At 43.4% G+C, this 21,643-nt stretch overlaps 1 protein-coding gene across 1 annotated transcript; it reads right to left on the reverse strand.

Moving 5' to 3' along the window:
* Nucleotides 1-7,315: 7,315 nt before the first annotated feature.
* Nucleotides 7,316-20,441, reverse strand: mfsd14ba (major facilitator superfamily domain containing 14Ba). The gene is made up of 12 exons (XM_062527811.1): nt 20,106-20,441; nt 18,836-18,934; nt 18,374-18,436; nt 17,542-17,669; nt 15,784-15,898; nt 15,204-15,422; nt 14,635-14,748; nt 13,153-13,224; nt 12,043-12,155; nt 11,528-11,625; nt 11,137-11,291; nt 7,316-10,302 (listed from the first exon to the last, which is right to left on the reverse strand). The coding sequence occupies exons 1-12, from the start codon at nt 20,184-20,186 to the stop codon at nt 10,039-10,041; spliced, it is 1,521 nt and encodes a 506-aa protein (XP_062383795.1). The 5' UTR covers nt 20,187-20,441; the 3' UTR covers nt 7,316-10,038.
* Between the last annotated feature and the right edge of the window lie 1,202 nt (nt 20,442-21,643).

The following is a 21,643-nucleotide window of genomic DNA, read 5'->3' on the forward strand; positions in this document are numbered from 1 at the left end:
GGTTCGGCTATGCAGAGGATGCCTTCTCTCAGCATGATTTGTCAGAGGACAGACACAAAAATTGGCTCAATCTTTAACCACCTTGCAATTTTGTTCCCTGCTGCATGGCACAATATTTCTAATCCCAGCACTATTTGACCAGGGGATTCTAGATTGTTCTGGCAAGTATCGCACTGTTCTCCCTACACACATTAGCATATTAATATTTCTCCAAGCGCATTAATACATTCCCTTAAAGCAGCATTTGCTCTTGCACAGCTAACAACAGTTTAGCTGTTGTTCTAAAGTCAGAATGATCTTCAAGCTTATTATCATATGGCTCTTCAGAACTTTGTAGAAAGTGCCATTAACATAAACAGAACTTTCCCAACATTCAAGAGTTTGATAATGACTGCTGCAAAACAAAATAAATGTTACCTGCCTATGACAACAAGTGTTGTGCTTTTCAATCACATCTTTCATATAATTTCATAGGTAGTCCATTCATTTATCACAATGGAAAAACAGAAATGCATAGGTCTAGTTATGCAACATCTGCAACTTTCTAAGTGCAAGTCAACTTTTCTTTCGAACAGAAAATGGTATTTTCCTGTTTTGACAAGTAGTTAGATAATAAGCAGGATAAAGCATTGTCTGCTAGCCATTATCGGAAAATAATAATAATCCCCCATTGGGTAAACAGGACCCTGATGTGAAAGCAGAGGAAAACACATTACCGGTGGACAACACATTATCTCTTACTTTAACTTCCTGTTTTTGCCACGGGAGAAGCAAAAACTCACAGAGCCATCATTATCAGAGGCACAGTAAGGGACTGTTGGGTATTGGCAGCAGAGGGAGTCGGGTGGTGGTAGTGGGAAGATGCAGTAGGCATTAATGAAGTCTCCTGGAGACACCCACCCTCTGACTTTCTGGGCCGGCATCCAAACGTAGGCTACAGTCAGCATCAGAATGACAATGACACTGGACAGCGTGGATGGGAAGAAACAACCCCTGCATTATACCGACTCAGTGCTCTTACACCAGAGCAAACAGGAGACGCCACTTCAAATGCATTTGTTGCTTGTCACCATCGCTTTGAGGGGACAATGATTCTAAAAATATCACACATCATATTACGAGTGTGTCTCTGTGCTTGTGTTTGTATCCGAGCGAGGGGAGGGGCCCTTGAAGTGGTGCAATCACGAAACATCAGATACAGATTGAGGATCGAGGAAGAGACAGATGCTGGCGACAGATGAGTTGTAAGCCTTCAAAAGCTACAAACAGTTCTGTGCAGGGAGAGGTGGGTCGAAGAAGTTGTGAGAGAAGCTGCAGCGACAAACCATGTATCTGTTTTTATTTCACCGTCCTGTCTTTGAAGAGAGTCATAACTCTCTCTGATAAAATGTTTTTACGTGAAGCAACTTGCAGTCCACAAACAAACAAACAAAAAAAACCCCCTTAAAAGCCTTGAAAGTATCGAATGAAGTTCTCTGACATTTTGAAAAAAGGAAAACTGCCAATCCATCAGTCTCCTGCTATGTCTATTGTTGCAACAGCCTCAGTGGGAGTCTAGCATCTTCAGTTTGGCCCTGCCTGTCTCTAGCTTGTTGTATCCACAATTAGCATCTCCAGTTTTCTTTCCGGGGGTGTGTGTGTGTGGGGGGGGGGGTGCCATCATGCAAAGGCAGTCCCTGGACACTAATTACTGCCATGGAAGAAGCTGTTTGCAGCCTCACCTGAGAGAGCAATTAAGGCTGCCCGCTTCGCCGTTCAGACTGACTCTTTAGCCGCGCGAAGCCTCACAGCACTGTGCCACATCACACCGCTATACCCCCCCCCCCCCCCCCCTTCATCCCCTGCGGCCGGGTGACTCAGCGAAAGCGTTACCTCAAGCGCAAACAAGAGCCGGCTCCCCATCCGGAGCAGACGGTAAATGACAAAAAGCTTTTCACTTAATAAAGGAGGGTTTTAGAGCCCGACGGCTGTGTGTATGAGAGCGAGAGAGCGCTGCAAGATTGTGATGCCGCAGGGAGATGGAAAGAGCTCTACTGTTGCAATGGAGGGTGGGGAGACATATGTGCTCACACACGCACTGTCTCTCTCTCTCACACTTACACACACGCACACAGTCTTGCACGCACACACAGATTCCATGACTCAGGCACACACGTTCACACACACATACACACACACACACACACACACACACACACACACACACACACTTCCCTCTGTCTTTCTTTCCCACCGTTGAGACGTGGACACAGTGCTGACAGGGCTATTTTCAGCCCTGAAAAGGTCACTTCTCACCCAACAAGCCCAGCTCATTTTCCACAGGGATACTAAAGGTCGGCCTTAAAATCAGCCTTTCGCTCGGAAGACAGGCGGCTCGACTGAAAGAATAGGGGCCTTGAGCAAACAATCATTTTTTTCATTGAGTGCTTGATGAGCATTATATTTATCTTACAAGCCATTGTGGGACACGGTGTGGGTTAAGTGTGTGCTAAATTGATCTCCGATGACTAGATTTGCAGGAAGGGTCAACATCTTGGCATTTAGTCCTCCCTGTCTCCACTGGCATCTGGCTCATGATTGCACCGATAAAGAACCAAGCTCTCCGAGAGATTCATTTGATTCCTTTTTTTGCGTGACATCAATTCAGCTTGGTGACCAGGAATTGGTTGGAAATCACCACAATCCAGACTGGACACATCAACACAGACTTAGCACTGATGAAAATGGAGGGTTGTTGATGTGTACATTGTTCAGGGTTTTGACTGGATTTCAAACACAAAGGCCACAGCATGTAAGAGGCACTTTCAACAGGGTCTGGATATGTCAGGTCAGGATAATAAGTAAGTGTCAGTATATTCTCACGTGGTCTCGTCACAAATGCCAGGAGATTGAACATTTCCCCAAGAAACAAAGATGTGACATTTACAGATCTGTTCTGAGCTAAAAAAAAAAAAAAAAAAAAACTTTTGATAAATTAATAAAAGCTTACAATCCATACATTTGGTTTTCTTCAAAGACATGCACCAAAGATTTTCTTGCACTTAACTCCAGCAATCTCCTATGCTTGTGTTCCCTTAGGACCACGTCAAGGCAAGGTTGGATATTTCCTCATTTTATTACTTTAGGCATTAAGATCAATTCCCAAAAGATGTTTATATTCCTCTTTTTCAGGCACGTGCAGAGAAGGGGGGCTTTTAAGTTAACTTTAACTTGGGTTCAACAACTTACCAGCCTAACTGTATAACCTATTAGCCTATATGGGGAAAAGGTGGAGTTTTTTGTGCAAAACAGCTCTCAGTCTCACTCTATTTCTGTAACATTCAGTGAAGTGTGTATCTGTGAGAATGATGTGGGATCAAAAATTAAACTCATGGCCAGCACAGCAGGTGTGAATGACGATGTCAAGCTTGTGAAGATAGACCGCTAGAGGATGACAAGTTTCAACTTCCCAAACAAAGTTAAAAGTCATTAAGTCTCTTTGGAATAGTTCCAGTAGCAAGTCAGACAGCACCAATCTGTCAGATCCTAATTTGGCGCATGTGTCTATACTACAATCCCACTTTGATGTCATTTTTTCACAGAAATGTCAAAATTTGGTAATCTGCTTGAAGTAGACATCTATCAGACAGTGACTCCATGCAAACACCTGTAAGGTGTTACAACATCAGACCTTCACAAATAATACTAAATGGCACCTACAGCTATTTTGCGCCATCTTTGTCATCGGCACATGTGCTCTTCATTCCGGGGGAAGGGATTTTGTGTGGGTCGTCTAAAAGCATGCGATGACTCCGGGGTCATATGGCTCTCTCCATGGGCTTCCACATTATGCTGTAGAGCTTTTGTGAGAGATGATGGAAATGGAAATGGGCTTCCGATCCATATCTGTCATGGCATCAATTAGCTGACCATTAGCTGTCAAAACATGGGCAAAGTCGGAGGGAAAGTGCTTGATTTCCCAGAGAGGAACGTATTCTCATTAGAGAGGGAAATGTGCCACAAGAACTAGACCTCTGCCTCATAATGGACATCTCTCTTTGGCAAGATATCATTCGAAACACACCAAAAGGGTGGGGGTGGAGGGGGTGGAGGGGTCCTTGAAGTGGATGTGTGAGCTGGGTGTCAAATATTGAAATTAGCACTCCGCTGTTCACGTTACCTCTCTGGCATACCAATAGCTTTGCAGCTATGTATAGAATCCCACAAAAGGCATCACAAAGTATAAGAGCTAAAACGGCAAAGTGTCTTCAGGACAACAGTCCTCAGAACAACAAAAACTTTCTCCTCTCTTACCTGTCAGGCCTAAATGGCACAGTGGCCATCACATGGGTTTCTTCGCCAGCGGATAAACAGCAGTGTGTGTGTGTGTGTGTGTGTGTGTGTGGTGCCAAAGGCTAGAACCTAAGGCTTTCAAAAAAGCACTTAGGATGTGTGGCGTAACATGGTGCCTGGCATGATGCCACCTGACAATAAAGGCCGTCGCCTGTTCACAGTCACCAGTTAAGCAACTCAAATGTCAGCCTCCCAGTGAGCCTCCAGCAGCGATGAATTAAAGCTCTTAGGCCTCTTTCATGTCAAGCATCCGCCCGGAGCAACCGGAAACAACTGACAGAAATCAACATCAAGGAAAGGGGGAAAAAAACCTATAGGTGGCGAAATTAATGAGCGGAAAATGGCTTTTGCGTTTGCGTTTTTGACATATCTTTGACGTGTGTCCTGCTGTCCACCTTCGTGCAACAGGTGCGCAGAATAGGTACAAATGGAAATCTGTCAGGTCACAGACTTCAGGCTCTCGCCGGGCACGCCATGACTTCACAGGCGGCAGTCGTCATGGCACTCTGCATTAATCCAAACAGGCGTGGGGTGGTGCCGCGGATGCCGGGGTCTTGTCAAGCGGAGTGGAAATCTCACTCACGGGGGGAGGACGTTTTTTTTTTTTTTTTGATCGGCGGTGTGCCATTTTCTGAGACCCCATGCAGGTGCAATGGCACTCGCCTAATTGCATCATCAAAGCGAGAAGCGCAGGATCGGCGTAGCGCACGGACATCCGAGTCGGCTCGGAGCGCCCAGGCGGAAGCCAGACCCCGCGTGGCAGTTACCGCGCTAACAAATTGATCTGACCTCCAGAATGGAGACACCCGCCAGACACTTTGATGCATAAAAATCTATTCATGCCCCACGCTTTAATCCATTCACCCTTCCCCCCTGAGACACTCACTTGCAGAGCTATGCAAAACCCCAACTCGTTAATATTTATGAGGCGAAGGTAACAAAGTGAAAAAAAAAACAAAAAAAAAATGTACACAACATTGATAGAGAGCAAAATTCCTGCTCCTTGTAAAGTCGCACAGTGTCAAAACAAGTCAGATCTGCCATAGATAAGAATACCCATAGATACATTGAAACCACTCTTAGCAGTATCTTATGAATTACAATAGGAATCTAAGACTGAGAATGGAGTAGGCTATCACGGTTATGGTTACGTTACGGTTATGTTGCTTAGCAGACAATACTGGAACTGGAAATATGATTAAGGGTAGCTGCAGCTATATAGTTTAATTGAGCAGCAGTTCAGTATATACTACTTGAAAATAAGGTACAGTATCTGAAGGGTATCTGCATTTTCTCAAGGGGAAATGGTTGTTAGTGGGAACTCACTTACTCCATAAGGCAGACACTTCTAACAGAAAGTGACTCAAGGTAAGTACCCAAAGCCATTACTCTAATCAAACTAATTAGACCAAAAACAGGCACCAAAAACGAATTGAGCAGAGAGTAGTGGAAGGGCCGGATCAATAAAATAACTGATGTGCAATGCTGTGGTGCCTAAAGAATGTTATTATTATTATTTTTCTCATAGGCAAAATTATTTGTTGCACTGTTGAAAATGGCATACCTAACCATTTAGTCCAGGCGTTTAGCTGAGGGTGAGGAGGAATGGAATCCCTGGGGCTCTCCACGGTTAGGTTCGCCTGCTCCGCCTCAGCAGACAGGGCCAGTAGGAGCTGCAGGAGCTGCAGCAGCGGCAGCGGCAGCACAGGCGTCTGCCTTCAGGGACGGCAGAGGGGAGGCGGGGGAGGAGGGTGATGATGATGATGATGCTGTGGCCAGAGGCCCAACACTGCCACCTAGAGGTGATGGAGAAATCTGACAATGCTCCCAAGACGCCTTGGTCACATACACACACTCTCTCTCACACACACACACACACACACTCACACACACACACACACACACACACACACACACTCACACTCACACTCACACTCACACTCACACTCACACACACACACACACACACACACACACACACACACACACACACACAGAGACAGAGAGAGAGAGAGAAGAGAGAAAAGAGAGAGAGAGATTCGGCAAGCTTGACCAAAGCTCTTTGTGAGGATGAGAACAGCTAAGGCAGTTAAGTCTAAAAGTTGAACTGTTTATGAACATGGTCGTAAGATCCCTCATCCTCAGAGAACCAGATAATGACTACTGATGATGTCTGCCTCTAACGCATCCTTCACATGTTTCATTTTGATCTTGCAGATCCTCCGCTGATAACCACAGCCTAACACCATTAGTTCTCTCTGCTGTCTCTCCTCTTTAACCACATGCTGTTTTTTGCTTCTTGTTTGGATCCAATTCCTTTCAGGCTGTGACTTTATGCTGTATATTAACCAGCCGCAAATTTCCTCTTGAACATCCGTCTGCCATTCACACATCCATCGATCTCACAAACAAAGATGCACTCGGAAGCTCTTTGATTATGTTGGTGATGTGAGGCGTCTGCCCAAAAGGCGTCTTTCCCCTCTGAAGAGACTGCTTACCAGTCTAGACCCTCCATTTTCTCACTCCATTGCGTTGCAGTCATTCCGTTTCGTGTTCTTCTCTCTTTATCTTTCTCCTTCTTTTCCTCCAATATTCTGTTCTTCCCATTCTAATGCTTCTGCTGTCAGGGCTGAGGAGACACACCCCAGTCAACATTGTGTATCAGGTCCATCAGCATGCTCCTGTGGGGAGACGTTGATGGCCATTCAGATTTTTTGGTTGGCTTGTTTGCTTTTCCTGCTTCCTTGTTAAATGACCTAATAATCTTGCTAATGGTTGCCGTTTGGACACATGCGGCTGATGTGACAGCAAGCCTTAAGGGTGAAGCTTACCCATCCTTGCAATCTTTAAAAAAAAAAAAAAAAAATACTTGTCTTCCTTCAATGAGGACAAAACAACACACACACAAAAAAACAGAACCACATCTCCACACAGTGGTCAAAACGTGGTACTGCAGGGTACAATGAACAGACATAACAAGTCATTCTCTTGGCTGTTCTTTTATTAGTAATTTCAGCTCTTTACAAGATTGACAGACAGGACAAGTTTATTATAAATACATAGCCCGTGTACATCGTAAATGCGGTGTCATTATAGAGCAACCACAGCTGCTCAAAGCACCCAGCGTTATTTTCCCCCTTCTCGTTTGGTGGCAAAAAAACGAGACAGCCATTCTTTAGGCACATCTGTTATGACCTAAAAATGTAAAGGTGCAAAAAAAAAAAAACACCAGGATTTCCACAGACGCTGAACACACTTGTCAAACACATTTTAAAGGTGACAATCACTCTTGTGGGCTTTCGATCTGTACAATCACATATACGAACAACACCAAGACCTCGTCAGCCTCCTTCACACATGGAAAACACTTGTGACACTACTTCGACGAAACACACACACACAGGTGTCATCTCCTCAAAAAAATATAGCTGTCAGGACATACCTCTTCTTCAAGTCATCTTCAATACAGTGCAATCTAAATGAGCCTTGCATTTATTTACATTGTCATTATGATACATCTCATATTAGAGTTACAGGCTGTGAAGAATATACACATATAAGACTCTCTTTCTCTCTATGCCTCTCTATCACTCTCTCTCTCTCCTCCTCCTCCCTCGCACAGCGACACGTACACACAGAGACAAACAAACACATAAACTGCAATCATTAACGGTGGAAAACTGCCTCAGCGGCATCATTGTGTGGAATCTCTTGTGGCAGACTATGTAAGGGACTGCAGGTATGGTGATTTTTTATCGCAAGCCACTTGCCCAAGGCCAATATGGGCACATTATCAAGCTCTGAACATATTGTGTGTATGAGCATGTGTTTGTGTGTGTGTGTGGTAATTCCTCTAGTGTATCGGTACATACACTCAAATCAGTCTTTACTGCTTGTTTGTTTTAGTGTGGGTAAAAAGTAACAAACACAGATTCATACACACATACACACACACACACACAAACACACCCATCCACAGATCTGCACCCAACCATGAAACACTGCATACCTTAAACAAGGGACGTGACATTTCTGAGACACACAACATTGACAGTGAAGTCTTCCATACCCTATGTGGCAGGGGCAAATATACTGTGTTAACTACACTCTATAAACATCTGGCAAATTTCTGCAGGACTAGTCAAAGGGAAATATATACTCTATATTTACAATCTGGGTCTGTCTCACCAAGCTGTCTTTTCAGTTAGTGATCCCTTTTCTTGTTTGATACCAGAGAAAGAGAGGGAGGGAGAGAAAGAGAGAGAAAGACAGAAAGAAAGGAGGAAAGAAAGAAAGAAAGAGATGGACCATGGCTATGCAAGCAAATTGTAGTCGTACTCAGATAATGCCCTCCAAACCTGAGGTAGCTGGTAAAGCAGTCTCTCACACACATTTGAGATGTGAAGATGCTTTTTGGTTAAAAGACCCCAACCTCTGCGATAAATACCAGAAACCCCAAAAATGCTTCCAATAAAAGTATATAAAAACAAGTCCCTTTTCTCAAAAGGAGACGAAAAGAGTAAAAATATTAATAGAATTATCAATAGAATAAAAAGTAAAAGATCAGAGTGCTAATGTCGTCAACATAAATATGAACTTACATTACATGCAGGTGGCATATAAATGTTATGTACAAGATATAGTTCCGAAATTAAATTAACTAAAAGTTATGGAAAGTAAGATCATAATAAACAGTACTGCATAGGCTAGAACTTAACAATGTAAATGTACTGTACACGTCTAATTCACCAGCCCCTGTACTCACACTAGTTGGCTGCAGGAAGTCACTTCCCTCTAAAACTGACCTCTTCTGCAGAGCAGCAACAAGGGGAGATTCGATCACATATATCAGCCTCTAACGACCATATACATGGCAATAGATATGCTCCCGGATCTCCCCATGGTCAAGTTAAAATCTGCGTCCTCCACTAGGATTTCAAACCTACAGCTCAGTCATAAAACATAGAGGCATACATTAGCAGTAACGTTCAGGTCCAAATCATCTCAACAAGACTTGTGCAAAATGTCTACCTTGAACCTTCGACATTGAAAAACACACAATTTTGGACACCTTACTGGATATGTAGAGGAACTTCAAGATGTGTTAATTTGTATGCGATTCAATTCTACTGGCACCCGGGTAGCCCCTGGACATTCCGACTCACTGGTCCATTCTTCTGTTATGGCTACTTAAAATCACACATTCCCACGGTTGTATTTTCAAAACGACAGGGGTGCCATCTGTCTGGAATCCACCATTTGCATTTGGAACCAGCCCTCAAGCCAACTCCCTGGATATTGCAGAGACGAAATTCTCGGAACGACGCAGACGGAACAGTGCTTGAGAATCAGGTCCCCACAACATCTTCCCTTGCATCAACAAAACAGAAGTAACAACACGTTAAAATCACACGGAGAAAAATCTCTCTCTTTCTCTCTCAGTGTGTATATATCTATGTGAGTGAGGGAATTCGTAATTGATGAACACTGGTAGTTCGCTTGTAGTGTGGCAAAAAAATTGGTCCTGTCCCCTCTTTCTTCAAGAAAGGTAAGGAAAGAGTCTCACAACAAAAAAAAAAACCAGGCGTGGCCCTCCTCACACAACACACACCCCCCCACCACCGCAGGCACGGGGGAAGGTGTTGGAATCACGAGGTCACACACAGGGGAGGTCAAGAGCCAGGAGAGGAGAGGCGCGAGACACCGTCACACTTTGCTGTCCTGCAGCAGCGGCTCGAAGTCCAGGTCGTCCTCGCTGCCGGGCAGCTGCGCGTTGATGTGGGCCTCGGGCATCTCGGCGCAGGCGCTGCCGCCGCCGCCGCTGGAGATGGAGCTGGTGCTGGTCTTGCGCGTGTGGCACAGCGCCACGTCGGCCTCGGCGCTGCGCTCGGGGATGAACATGGCCACCAGGAAGGCCACCACCACCGTGCACGCGCCCAGCAGGAAGGGCGGCCCGGGGATGATGCTCCTCTGTGAGGAAGAGGGGGGGGGGGACACACATGTGAGAACTAGGGCTGCAACAAACGATTATTCTCATAGTCGATTCAGCGGACATTTATTTTCTCCATTAACAAGGAAAACAAACATCAAAACACACACTGCAACTAACGATTATTTTCATAGTCGATTAAAATGTCAATTATTTTCTCGATTATAAAGGAAAACAAACATCAATAGATACTGTACACACACAAACTTGAGGACCAGGCCTGCAACTAACGATTATTTTCAGAGTTGATTAATCTGTCAATTATTTTATGGATTATCTGTTTTTTTGGGGGGGGTTGTCCACACTCCATAGATATTTGGTTATTTGGTTATAGATGATTAACTAAAGATGAAAATATTCAAGATGAAGAGAATTCTGAGACATTTTCCTCAAAACATTATTCATTTCCAAAACAGTTGGCGATAAAAAGAAAAGCCCTATTTAATCATTGAGATCTGACTAATCTTAAACTTGAGTTAAGTAAGTAAACACCAGTACATCTACAGATTCAAAAGATGTACTGTACACCAGCACATCACATTTTGATTGCGTCTAGTCCTGGTTAGTTGCACTAAAACTACAGAATTGTTATGATCATTTCTGATAAACAGATCAGAAAATATGACATTGACAGTGCACCATTGTGCCATACCAGGTCACTGACTCTATTCCATCAGAACAAGCTCATTTGATAACATTTCATTGTCATCTACAAGCTTGGAATACATCAGCTAGATAACGGAATCTCGGAATGTGGCTTGTTAAAACTCCAAAAAGTAGCGATTCGTTAGCGCTGAGCAGCTGTGGATCCCTACCTCAGGGGGCACGATTGGAGCAATGGGGTACTCCGGCTCAATGGGCCCGATGCCGTTCAGCTCCACGTTAAACATGAAGAAGATGAGGCCGTAGAGGGCAGGACCCAGGCCGTTACACAACCCTCGGATGCCAGTGATCATGCCCTGCGCCAAGCCTGGGGGGGGCAGAGGGGAGACAGAGAGCGAAATTAATGAAGGGAATAAGAGAGTGAAAAAAAAGAGGAGAGAGAGAAGAAATACATGGTGAGAAGTGAGAAAAGGGGGAGAGAGAGAGAGCGAGAGAGCACACAAGAGAGAGAGAGAGAGAGAGAGCGCACAAGAGAGAGAGAGAGAGAGAGAGCGCACAAGAGAGAGAGAGAGAGAGAGAGAGAGGGCGAGGCCAGTGGCTCACCTTGCTTGTCAGGGTCGGCACTGCGGGACAGCAGAGCGCTCACCGCGGGGAAGGTAATACTGGACATGGCTGCCACCGCCCCCGCTGCCCACATCATCCTGACCAGCACAGGGGAGAGAGAGGTTACACACACATGCACACGAAACATACAGGCACATGTAGACATGACACACACAAACACACACATGCACATGAAACATACAGACACATAGACATGACACACACACCAGTACACACACATGCACACGAAACATAGAGAGACATGGACAGGACACACACAGACACATATAGACATGAAACACACGCTAGCGCGCAAATAGATAAGACAAACAAACACAAAAGGTTTCACAGCATAAAGACACACCCTTTTAGCAAAACAAAAAGGAGATACACAAACACCTGGTCTCTCAGCTAACAGACATACAGAAAAACGCACACACATACACACGCGCACACAGCTGAGACACAGAAGTTGAGAGGAACAAACACACACACACACACACACACACACTCACCAGGGCTCGGAGCCAAAGCCGTACCAGGCCAGCTGTAGAACCTGGAAGCCGAGGCCCAGCAGCACAGTGTTCTTGTTCCCAATGGTCCTCATCAGCAGTGTCAGCACCAGAGTCTAGCACAAGCACAAATCACCGCACATTAACCACCACATACACCGTTTAGTCTACCACAGGCACATATCAGCACACAACAATAACAACATACTGTTTATTCTACCACAGGTTCATATCAGCACACATCAACAGCCACATGCACCCTTATATAACAACCAGATAAGTCCTAATATTAGACCAGTGTGTGTTGATGGTCTCTGTTTTTTAAACCAAGATACACTGTTTTGTCTACATGCACAAATCACCAACAAATCACATCAACAATTACCATTTAGGCCCTGGGCCATGAGCTGTTAGCTTACTGCTATTTACTACATCATTGTCATCATCATTACTGATATAATTAAGAATTTAGCTAACCATATGCAGTCACAAGTATTGCTTACATGTTAGATCTAATACCCCCTTATTTGTGCAAGTATAAGTTTTGCAAAGTACAAGTATTGCAAAATTGTACTGCTATAATTAGTTCTTCCTTTGGCTGTTAGCAATCGTATATATTTTAACTTGGCATACTATTACGTTTGCCAATACTGTTAGCTCTAACAAAAGTACATTTTTAATTTATTGTCGTCATAACGTTCCCCCTCAAGTGCAGCATTAACGACTCACTCAACTATTCACATTTCCTCTGACTGGGCCAACATTATTAGTATGGGTGAACTGTAACCGCTGCTCCGAAGAATTCACAAAGTGGCAGAGGTTTAATACTGTGCACATTTCAGTTTTTAGTGGTCTGTGCCAGTCCATGGGCAGATAAAACTAGCTTTAAAATCAATCATTTGAAGAACTCAAGTCTTCATCTTCTTTCCGTCACCCCCCACATCTAAAAACACTCTTTGAAGCCTCATCATAAAAATGTGCGAGATTAAGTGTATACCTCAGAAGCATATTTTAAGGGCCTGTTGTGATTTGCTTAGAATCACAACTTTAACTTCAACTCAGTGCATGTACGTGAAGAAAGAGCGGGCGATTTCTCCCGTCATAAATAAATACCTGCGCCACGATCGAGAGGATGCCCACTACTCCGATGAACACGGCTATCGTGGTGGGGGTGAAGTTTATGACCTGCAGAGGAGAGGTAAGGAGAGGCGAAGAGTGATGAGGTGAGCAGGGGAGAGACAGAAACACTGCATTACCCTCTCCCTGCCCCATCAAACCCCAAATCACCTCTGCAGTGACATAAGAGCAGGGAGTGAATATCATCAGGCGCAGTCAAGTGAGAACGAGAGAGGGGGAGAGGGGGAGAGAGAAAGAGAGAGAGGAGAGGGAGAGAGAGAAGGGTGGAGGGTGGAGAGAGGGAGAGAGAGAGGAGAGAGAGAGAGAGAAGGATAGAGAGGGAGAGAGAAGGGTTGAAGGTGGGAAGAGTGAGAGAAAAGAGAGAAGAGTGAAGCGTGGGGAGTGATAGAGAGAAGAGAGAGAGAGAAGGAAAGAGTAGAGGAAGAGAAAGAAGGGTTGAGGGTGGGGAGAGCAAGAGAGATGGAGAGAGAAAGAAGGAGGGAGAGGTAAAGAGAGAACAAGGGAGAGAGTGTGAGTGAGAGATGGAGAGAGACTGAGGCAGAGAGATAGTGGGGGGAAGGGCAGAAAGAAACAACAATCTCTGAGCGAGGGGAAAAAAAATACCACTCTAACGGCAGAACAGAAATATCTCCTCCACACACAGACAAACTATGAAATATTCAGCCCCTTTCTCCATGCCATAACATGACATCATCTCAATGAATAATTTCCCTCAGTATCATGTGGGATTAATTCACCTAGAGGGCATTCACACACCACAGCCCTACACACACACACACACACACACACACACATACGCGCACACACACACACACACACACACACACACACACACGCACACACACACGCACACACACACACACACAACTGGTCTTAGCTACAGTACATCTGAGGACAGACAGCAGCCCTGCAGCAGGCTCTTCGGTCTTAACGGGTGGTGGATGGAGGCAGTCACCCAGCCGTCAACCAGACCCAACCACCACCAATAAACATTACAACAGCCGCAGCCCTCGTAACACACCAACTGCCTTAGTCATACCTCATTATAAAATTGAGAACCACACCTAAATGAGTTACTTTCTTTTCTTATCTGGGTTTTGAAATGCACTTCTATTATACTTTATGGGAAATATACAGATGTTGTCAAAACAAATATGATCCTGGCCTCATCAGTCACTCATGCAAGTAACATTAGATAGATAGATAGATAGATAGATAGATATATAGATAGATACGTAGATAGATAGATAGATAGATAGATAGATACTTTATGGATCTCCAAGGGGAAATTCAATTCAGAGATACAGTAGATATATATCATTTCAGATTAATTAGTGTTACAGTACAAACCTCTTTAAAATGTATTTACATACCTTCTAAAAAGACATCACACACGTGCAAGCACACACACACACACACACACACATTGGTATTCTAGCCCAAAGAAGTAGGGCTCACCTGTCTCAGGTAGAGGAAGAAGCTGGAGTATTGGCCCGCCTCAGGTAGGTAGGACAGGAACACAGTGATGCAGATCATAAGAACAGTGGGGTCCTTCCCCACTTTCCTCAGAGACTGCAGGGTCAACCACATACAGAAGCTTAGTACCACAAACGACCAAACCACCAAGCTTCTAATTTGCTATTTCATCCTGTTCAACATATGTGATAAATATGATATAACACTTTTTCACATTTGTGTTCTCAGCTAGTGACACAGGCATTCAGGTTTAAAGCAGTAAAGTTTGACAAAGGTGTTGCTGAAGGCAATGTTTAAAGTAGGCTTAATGTAACAAAAACTGAATCAATGGGCAAAAGAGAATTTCAAGCCTGGCCACAGAAAGCTCTGTTCACTCATACAACACAGTCTGTGTTAGGCTATGACCACGTGTACCTGTAGTTTTTTTTAAAAACGGATATTGTTCCTCCTTTATATTCAAATAATTCCGTCAACATGGATAAGCAGAGAGAGAGAAAAAAAGAAAGAAAGAAAGACAGAGAGAGAGAGAGAGAGAGAGATCTCTGACTTACAGCGAACGGGTCGGCCTGCTCCCAGGAGATGGGTGCTCCCCAGGTGTTGAGACGCATCTTCTCTGGGAGCGACTCGGGCACGGCCAGCATGATGAAGCAGATGTCTGCCAGGGCGATGAGTGTGGCCACCAGCACCACCAGGTTGTCGCCATAGCGCATTGACAGGTACGCCCCGATGGCTGGGCTTGTGACGAGGCTGGCGGCGAACGTGGCAGACACCTGGTGACAAGGAGGAGCAACAGTTTTTGCAACAGAGGAGCAACAGTTTCTGATGATACTGATTATGTGCAGCTAATGAGGTTCAATGGAGATGTTTGAAGTAAGAGTGTCGCAATATATTGGTTCTGATGATAACTGACACTTAAAAATGAAATATAAACATTGTATACAAATGCAGTATGATCATATAATTACATTTGAACTAGTTTATTTGGTTGTCTTTTCTGGTTACAGAGTCTTCACCTAACTACAAACAAACACATTTCTGCTATAGACAGCATAATTATTGTTTTGATAATGCTTATTTGCTGTAAATATTACCACATCTATCTTCTAGTCATGCTAAGGATAACCTCCTTACCAGTCCATAGGCTGTGCTTCTCTCCCGCTCCTCTGTGACATCAGCCACGTACGCAAAGATGACTGAAAAGGTGACAGCGAAAGCCCCCGACACAGAGATCATGGCAAAGTACCACCTGGGGGGGTAAGTCAAGCACGTTCCCATCAAATCAAGCGCAGTTACTATGTATCAACACAAGGCTAACAGTATCCATAGGGCTTTAAATCAGGCTGGAGGACAACTCCCACTAGGCCATCTCTCAGGTTGCTTGTAATTCTACATCTGTGTGTTCTTCATTCTGTATTCAGATCAGATGGAATCAAGGGAATTGGTTGCTGCACTGTCTCAAGATTTTTTTGCTCAACGTTTGTCTACGTAATGTTTAGGTCTCCATTGCAACACCTGTCAAATATTTTTGTTCAATTCTAAAGTTTTCACATTTTATATGCCCTTTGATTTTTTTACTCTCTAAAAATGCCTTCAAAAAGTATTTCAAAAAGTGTCTAGCCAGCCCAAAGTTCAGATGCTGGACCATTAAAAGTTTGTACAGCATAACCATTGATTTCATATAATGCCCAAGATTCAGGACAAAAAAAGAGTGATATTGAGGGTATTATAAACTATTTTTCAGTTCAGTACATCAATCAGTATTCTGTTTGCAAATACAGCATTTTATTCATTTCTGCCAATATTTGAGGTATCAGCAGCATAGGAACAAGAAGAAATTATTCTTGTTTTGTCTTATGGTAATTTTCATAAGATGAACTGACATTTGGGGTAGCTACTGGGAACCCTAATCTATATGGTAATAGTTCCGTATTCTATTTATTTTTCCACTAATTGATGCACTTATTGTGGTTGTTGTTTATTGTTGTAAAATGTGTTGTTAGATTTGTTCTTAGAAACTTAAATGTTTTTTTTACCACGTTGTAAGTCGCTTTGGTTAAAAAGTGTCCGCCAAATGTAATGTAATGTAATGTAATATTTCGTTAGCCGACTCTCCGTGTAGTACCATGTTCCCTTTATGGATAAATACTTCTAGCTAATAATGCTGTTACACATCAACTTCTTCATTCCTACTCCAGAGGAACTCAATCTGTCTTGTTCCTGAGGAACTCCATCTAATTATCTATGGTATAACATTGACACTTTGTTCACAAAATATTGATTAGGGTGCTTCCACATAGATTTTCCAGTTCCTACTAGCTGCCCCAGATACCATTTTAGTCTTGAAAATGACAAGGAAATGCATTCTTCCCTTGTTTCATCCTTATTATCTTCATGTCCAGTATATGTAGAGAACTGAACATTAACTCAACATTAATAAATCATTGTATTTAAAGAAAAATGATGAACAAATTGAACTCTATGCATCTTTGCCAAATCTAGGGCCTTATAGAAAACCAATGAGCAAATTTATAATGGTTCTGTCATACTGAAAACCTGTTCGTCTTCCATCTTACAGGGCTTCCAAGATAATATGGTTTTCTTTTAGTTTGTCAAACTGAACTAATGTCAGGTACTCAGAATAGAAATTAGTTTTGCGACCCATTCCAGTTATAGACATGGTTTGAACAACATCTGAGGACTGACACAGAATGACCCAATGACAATAATTCAACTGCTAGAGCACCAAGGTCACGTCAAGGTGAAGTCAGATGAAGATGTTATGTAAACAAAATTGCTACCACGTGTGCATCTACCCACGGTTGAGTGCTTGACCCACACCAACAAAGTCCAGCTGCTACTGGCTGACTGAGAGCGGAGAGTCAGGCTTACCACGGGCTGAGCCTCATGAGAGGAATAGGGGCGCAGGTGAAAAACACCGTCACCAGCAGGAACGACCTCCGACCCCACACATCTGACAGGGCGCCAATCAGAGGAGCGCACATGAAGGACAGAAGACCCTGAGGACGGGGAGAGAGGAGAGTCATTCAACTCAAGGTACTAGATACTAGGTACTAGGTACAAGGTACATAGGGACAGCTACAGATATGCGTCACTAAGGAGCTGATGAGTCCAAGAGGAGGAAGTGGCATTACATTCCAGAGAAAGTCACATGATGTCTTATATTACAACAAACTAGACTAGACTAGAGACACGCCTCACCCTTCTGAGGTCTGATACAAGTTCCTATACAAGTTTACAGATGTCTGCCGAATTAATAAATGAACATAAGGTTTATTCAGAATATTTTCTTCATACAGCACAGTGTTACCCAACATATGCGCACACACAACAGAAGGTGCCCACAGTTCTCATAGAGCAGTTGATCATTCACTTACAGTTTCACAAAGACATGCATACCAAGTTCAAAGATAGAGAACTGAACATCCAAAGCCTATGTGGGAGGAGGACAATGACTCACATCACTCAAACAGTACTGACCCATTCACAAATATCGAGCCGTGTCACAACAGCATAAGATCAAAGAGTGCTTAGAATACTGTAGATGCAGCAAGGCATCGTTCAGACACAAATCAGGAGACGGATTGAAGGCATCCAGGCATCCACACAAAGCTGGAGTCATGTAGGAAACCATTACCCTACAGCCCGGGGGAGCTGTCAATGTCAGACACGCTAGGATGAAATTCAAAATCCCCAATCTCACCTTTACTCCCTGAATGAGACCATTCATCAGAAATGTGTGATGTGGAAACGTCTCCCGCAAAACCTGCAACACAAAACATGACGCAAATCACCATGCTGTGCGGAAAAGCAATGGGAACTCTGTGTGTGTGTGTGTGTGTGTGTGTGTGTGTGTGTGTGTGTGTGTGTTTGAAGAAAAAAACACATTTTGGCAGGCTTTACACATGACATACTGGTAGCTCAAAAATAACAAACAAGGCAAAATGAAATCTCTTTGCATGTTTCAATATTATATAAGTATAGCTGAACAAATAGTTATAACAACAACCAGTTATCTATCAATCGTTAAATCTACTTCCATGTGTAAAATTCCTGCACAAACTTGGCAATAGTCTGAAAGACCAAAGGGTTACCCAAAATTGTCGTATTCCAGCAGAGAAATGCCAATCAAAGCACGGTTACAATTCATGGTGTATTCACTTACCGTCAGCATGGGGGTTGTTAGTAGTCCCCAGGCAAAGAACTCCAGGAAGATGACCACCACAGCATGGCCAACACTGGCTTTCCCAATGCCTGGCTGTGCCTAGCATGAACACAACACAACACAATGTGAACTCAATATTCATTGAAAGGTAATTCATTATACTGATGTTCTGCAGATTTATGTTTGTAAAGATTCATTCTAAAGGTCAAAAAGCATGTTATTCCTACTCAAGAAACCCATGCCTGTGTTTAGCATACACATAGTGTGCATCTCCCCAAGTCAAAACTGTTTTTCATCCACACATTGGACACTTGCCTTGAGCCACCGTTTATTAGTAGTAATAACTGCTACTGTTTACTACAACTGCTATTAGATACTTCCATTTATCTGCAATTTCTGATAAGCAAACAACTCTATCTAGAATGGATTACAAGGGAACCATAAAGTAAACAGAGAACCATAAAATAATATATAGGCACCACTATGCCATATCTCACTGCTATCTACTGTACAGTCAGCCTGTTATGGTAGGCTATATTATGAAGGCGGCTTTCCATCCATTTGGTTTGGTAAATTTAATTTCAAAACACTCCCCTTACACTGAATAATTTCGGTATTAAGGTATACCCTCAAGGAAACACCGTTTAAAGATTACGAAATAACGTTAGAGACCGTGCGACATGAATAAGTGATGCCGATAGTCTCCCTGTGAACAGATTGTGCTCAGCGGCCTGGAAGCTGCCAGCTTGCCTTACTCAAGTTATGTAATACACGGAGAGTGTAGCGGGCTCATCGCTGATGTTAGAGATGAGCTCATCTAAATGTTGTCACGATAACATCGAGCCTAATCAAAGATACGTTTGGTCATTCATCTGGTTAGCTTTATGATCAATCTATTCTGCTTAAGAAAATCTTTCTTTAGCCAAACGTCATTTGCTAGCGTTGTCCACAAATACGCAGCTCACCGTAGTTCACCTGTCAAGCTAGCTAACGTTAAGGCTGCTCTCTGACAAAATAAATAACAGTTATGGAGCAAAGCAAGCCAACATACGACAACATTTACATTGACGTTTGTAGTGTAACGGCACATCTGCCAAATTATAGGCCTGACACAGCCATTAACATTTCTGCCGTCTGTCTGTATGAGATGGAGGGGAGGAGGAGGAGGCCAGCTAACGTGATAAGCAATAAGATTAACGTTATGGGAGAAGCTAGCGATGACACCACGAACGATAAGGTCGAGGTGTCAAAAGCGCGCGTTCGTACTTACCACATTCCCATCCCGCATTATTACTTTCTTGACCAATATCACACGACTGGTCCCTTTCTGTTCTTTCTCTGGAGCCATCATCTCTTCACATACTGTAGGAATTACATAAAATCCATGCTGAGTGCATATCTTCGGAACTCCCGCTTCCTCCAGATTGCCTTCGGATTTAGCCCAATCGGCTAAAGTTATGAAAAATGTTTATGAAGCCTACTATTCCAATTTATGGCTGGCACCTTCAAAACACACCAGTGTAAATGAAAACCGTCTACGTCTACACTTGCTTCGAATCCTTTCGCTTCTAGCTCCTACATCCAGTGGCGAACTACAGGCATCAGCTGATCCGAAATCAGTTGAGCGTCATATGGTGAAATGAAAAGCGTCAAAGAGGAATCATGGAGCTGATCTTGAGTCAGTGCATCCGCCTTTTGCTGTTTTGGCAGCGCTTCTTGGCGACCGGAAGTCACGTGTCTCTAAATAGCTTTATTGTCGGGTTGACTCAGGTGAATCAATTTTATGGCTCAAATCTTTATATTATGCAATGCAATATGTTCATTTTTGATTCGACGAAGAAATATTAGACTCGTTCATTGTAGGATGCTATAATCCTCATTTCCCCCGAGTTATATTCTTTACTAATTTTATGTGGGCCTATTTCAATAGGCTAACCCAGAGCCATAGATATTTTTTCCTATGGAGGTCTATGGGAGTGTCGCCACTCTGTTTTATCTACCGCTCTGGGCTAACCTACTATGCATTTGTTCTGATGCCCTGGGAATGTCTGTGGGGACAACTAAACTTAGAGTAGGCTACCCTAGCATAACAAGCTCATTACACTGTTTGTGGATGAATAGTTAGACTGCAGGTTCACAGACTGAACCTCACTGAAGAAATGTAGCCTACTAGTCATTGTTATAAAATTATTATAACCATAACCATAAGGAGAGGGTCAGTCACTGTACAATTGGTTTTCCTCACACACTTAACATCATGAGACATGTGGGTAAAATAGCCTTTTTACCGTACTTTGATTTCTAGTTTGTCTAGTGATGGTTCTTTGTTGAATTCATTTTTATGATGTATGACTATTACTATTCAATATTGTAAAGGCCTATTGTAGCCTTTTTTGCATTTTTGAAAGACTACTCTCTCAATACAAAGTGAAACTTGTGACTGCTGCATTCAAACTAAGACCAAACTATGCTCTCACGGTGTAAACCTCGCCTTCACAGTACGACTGTAATCTGCCTCTTTGGGTAATATTACCTATGGGCTTTGTTTATCTTCACTAGGCAACAAGTGTACTCTTTATCAGGTTCCCACAGGGGGAAGTGGTCTCTTAGGACAAAGAGGAGCAAATACCTGTTTATTTGTGTTTTTCTCCGTCCTCCATACCACATAGACGTAAAAGACACCTGGTGAGATTCAAGACAATCAAATGGCTTTGGCAAGCGGCCATTGGTTAGACAAAGAGGTCAGAGGAGAACCACCAAGCCCCAGGTAAGAGATCTCCTTACAGACTATGTGTGTGCTGGAATGTC

This window comes from Sardina pilchardus, chromosome 23 (genome assembly GCF_963854185.1).
Source record: "Sardina pilchardus chromosome 23, fSarPil1.1, whole genome shotgun sequence".
In the NCBI taxonomy this organism is placed as follows: Eukaryota; Metazoa; Chordata; class Actinopteri; order Clupeiformes; family Clupeidae; genus Sardina; species Sardina pilchardus.

Bases quoted from the DNA above. Each gene is read 5' to 3' on its own strand.
- mfsd14ba (XM_062527811.1), bottom strand. From the start codon at position 20,186: ATGATGGCTCCAGAGAAAGAACAGAAAGGGACCAGTCGTGTGATATTG. The intron at 18,935-20,105 runs GTAAGTACGAAC...TGTTCATGCTAG, and splicing joins TAATGCGGGATGGGAATGTG to GCACAGCCAGGCATTGGGAA. The intron at 11,626-12,042 runs GTGAGTGTGTGT...TGTGCTGGTCAG, and splicing joins GGCTTTGGCTCCGAGCCCTG to GATGATGTGGGCAGCGGGGG.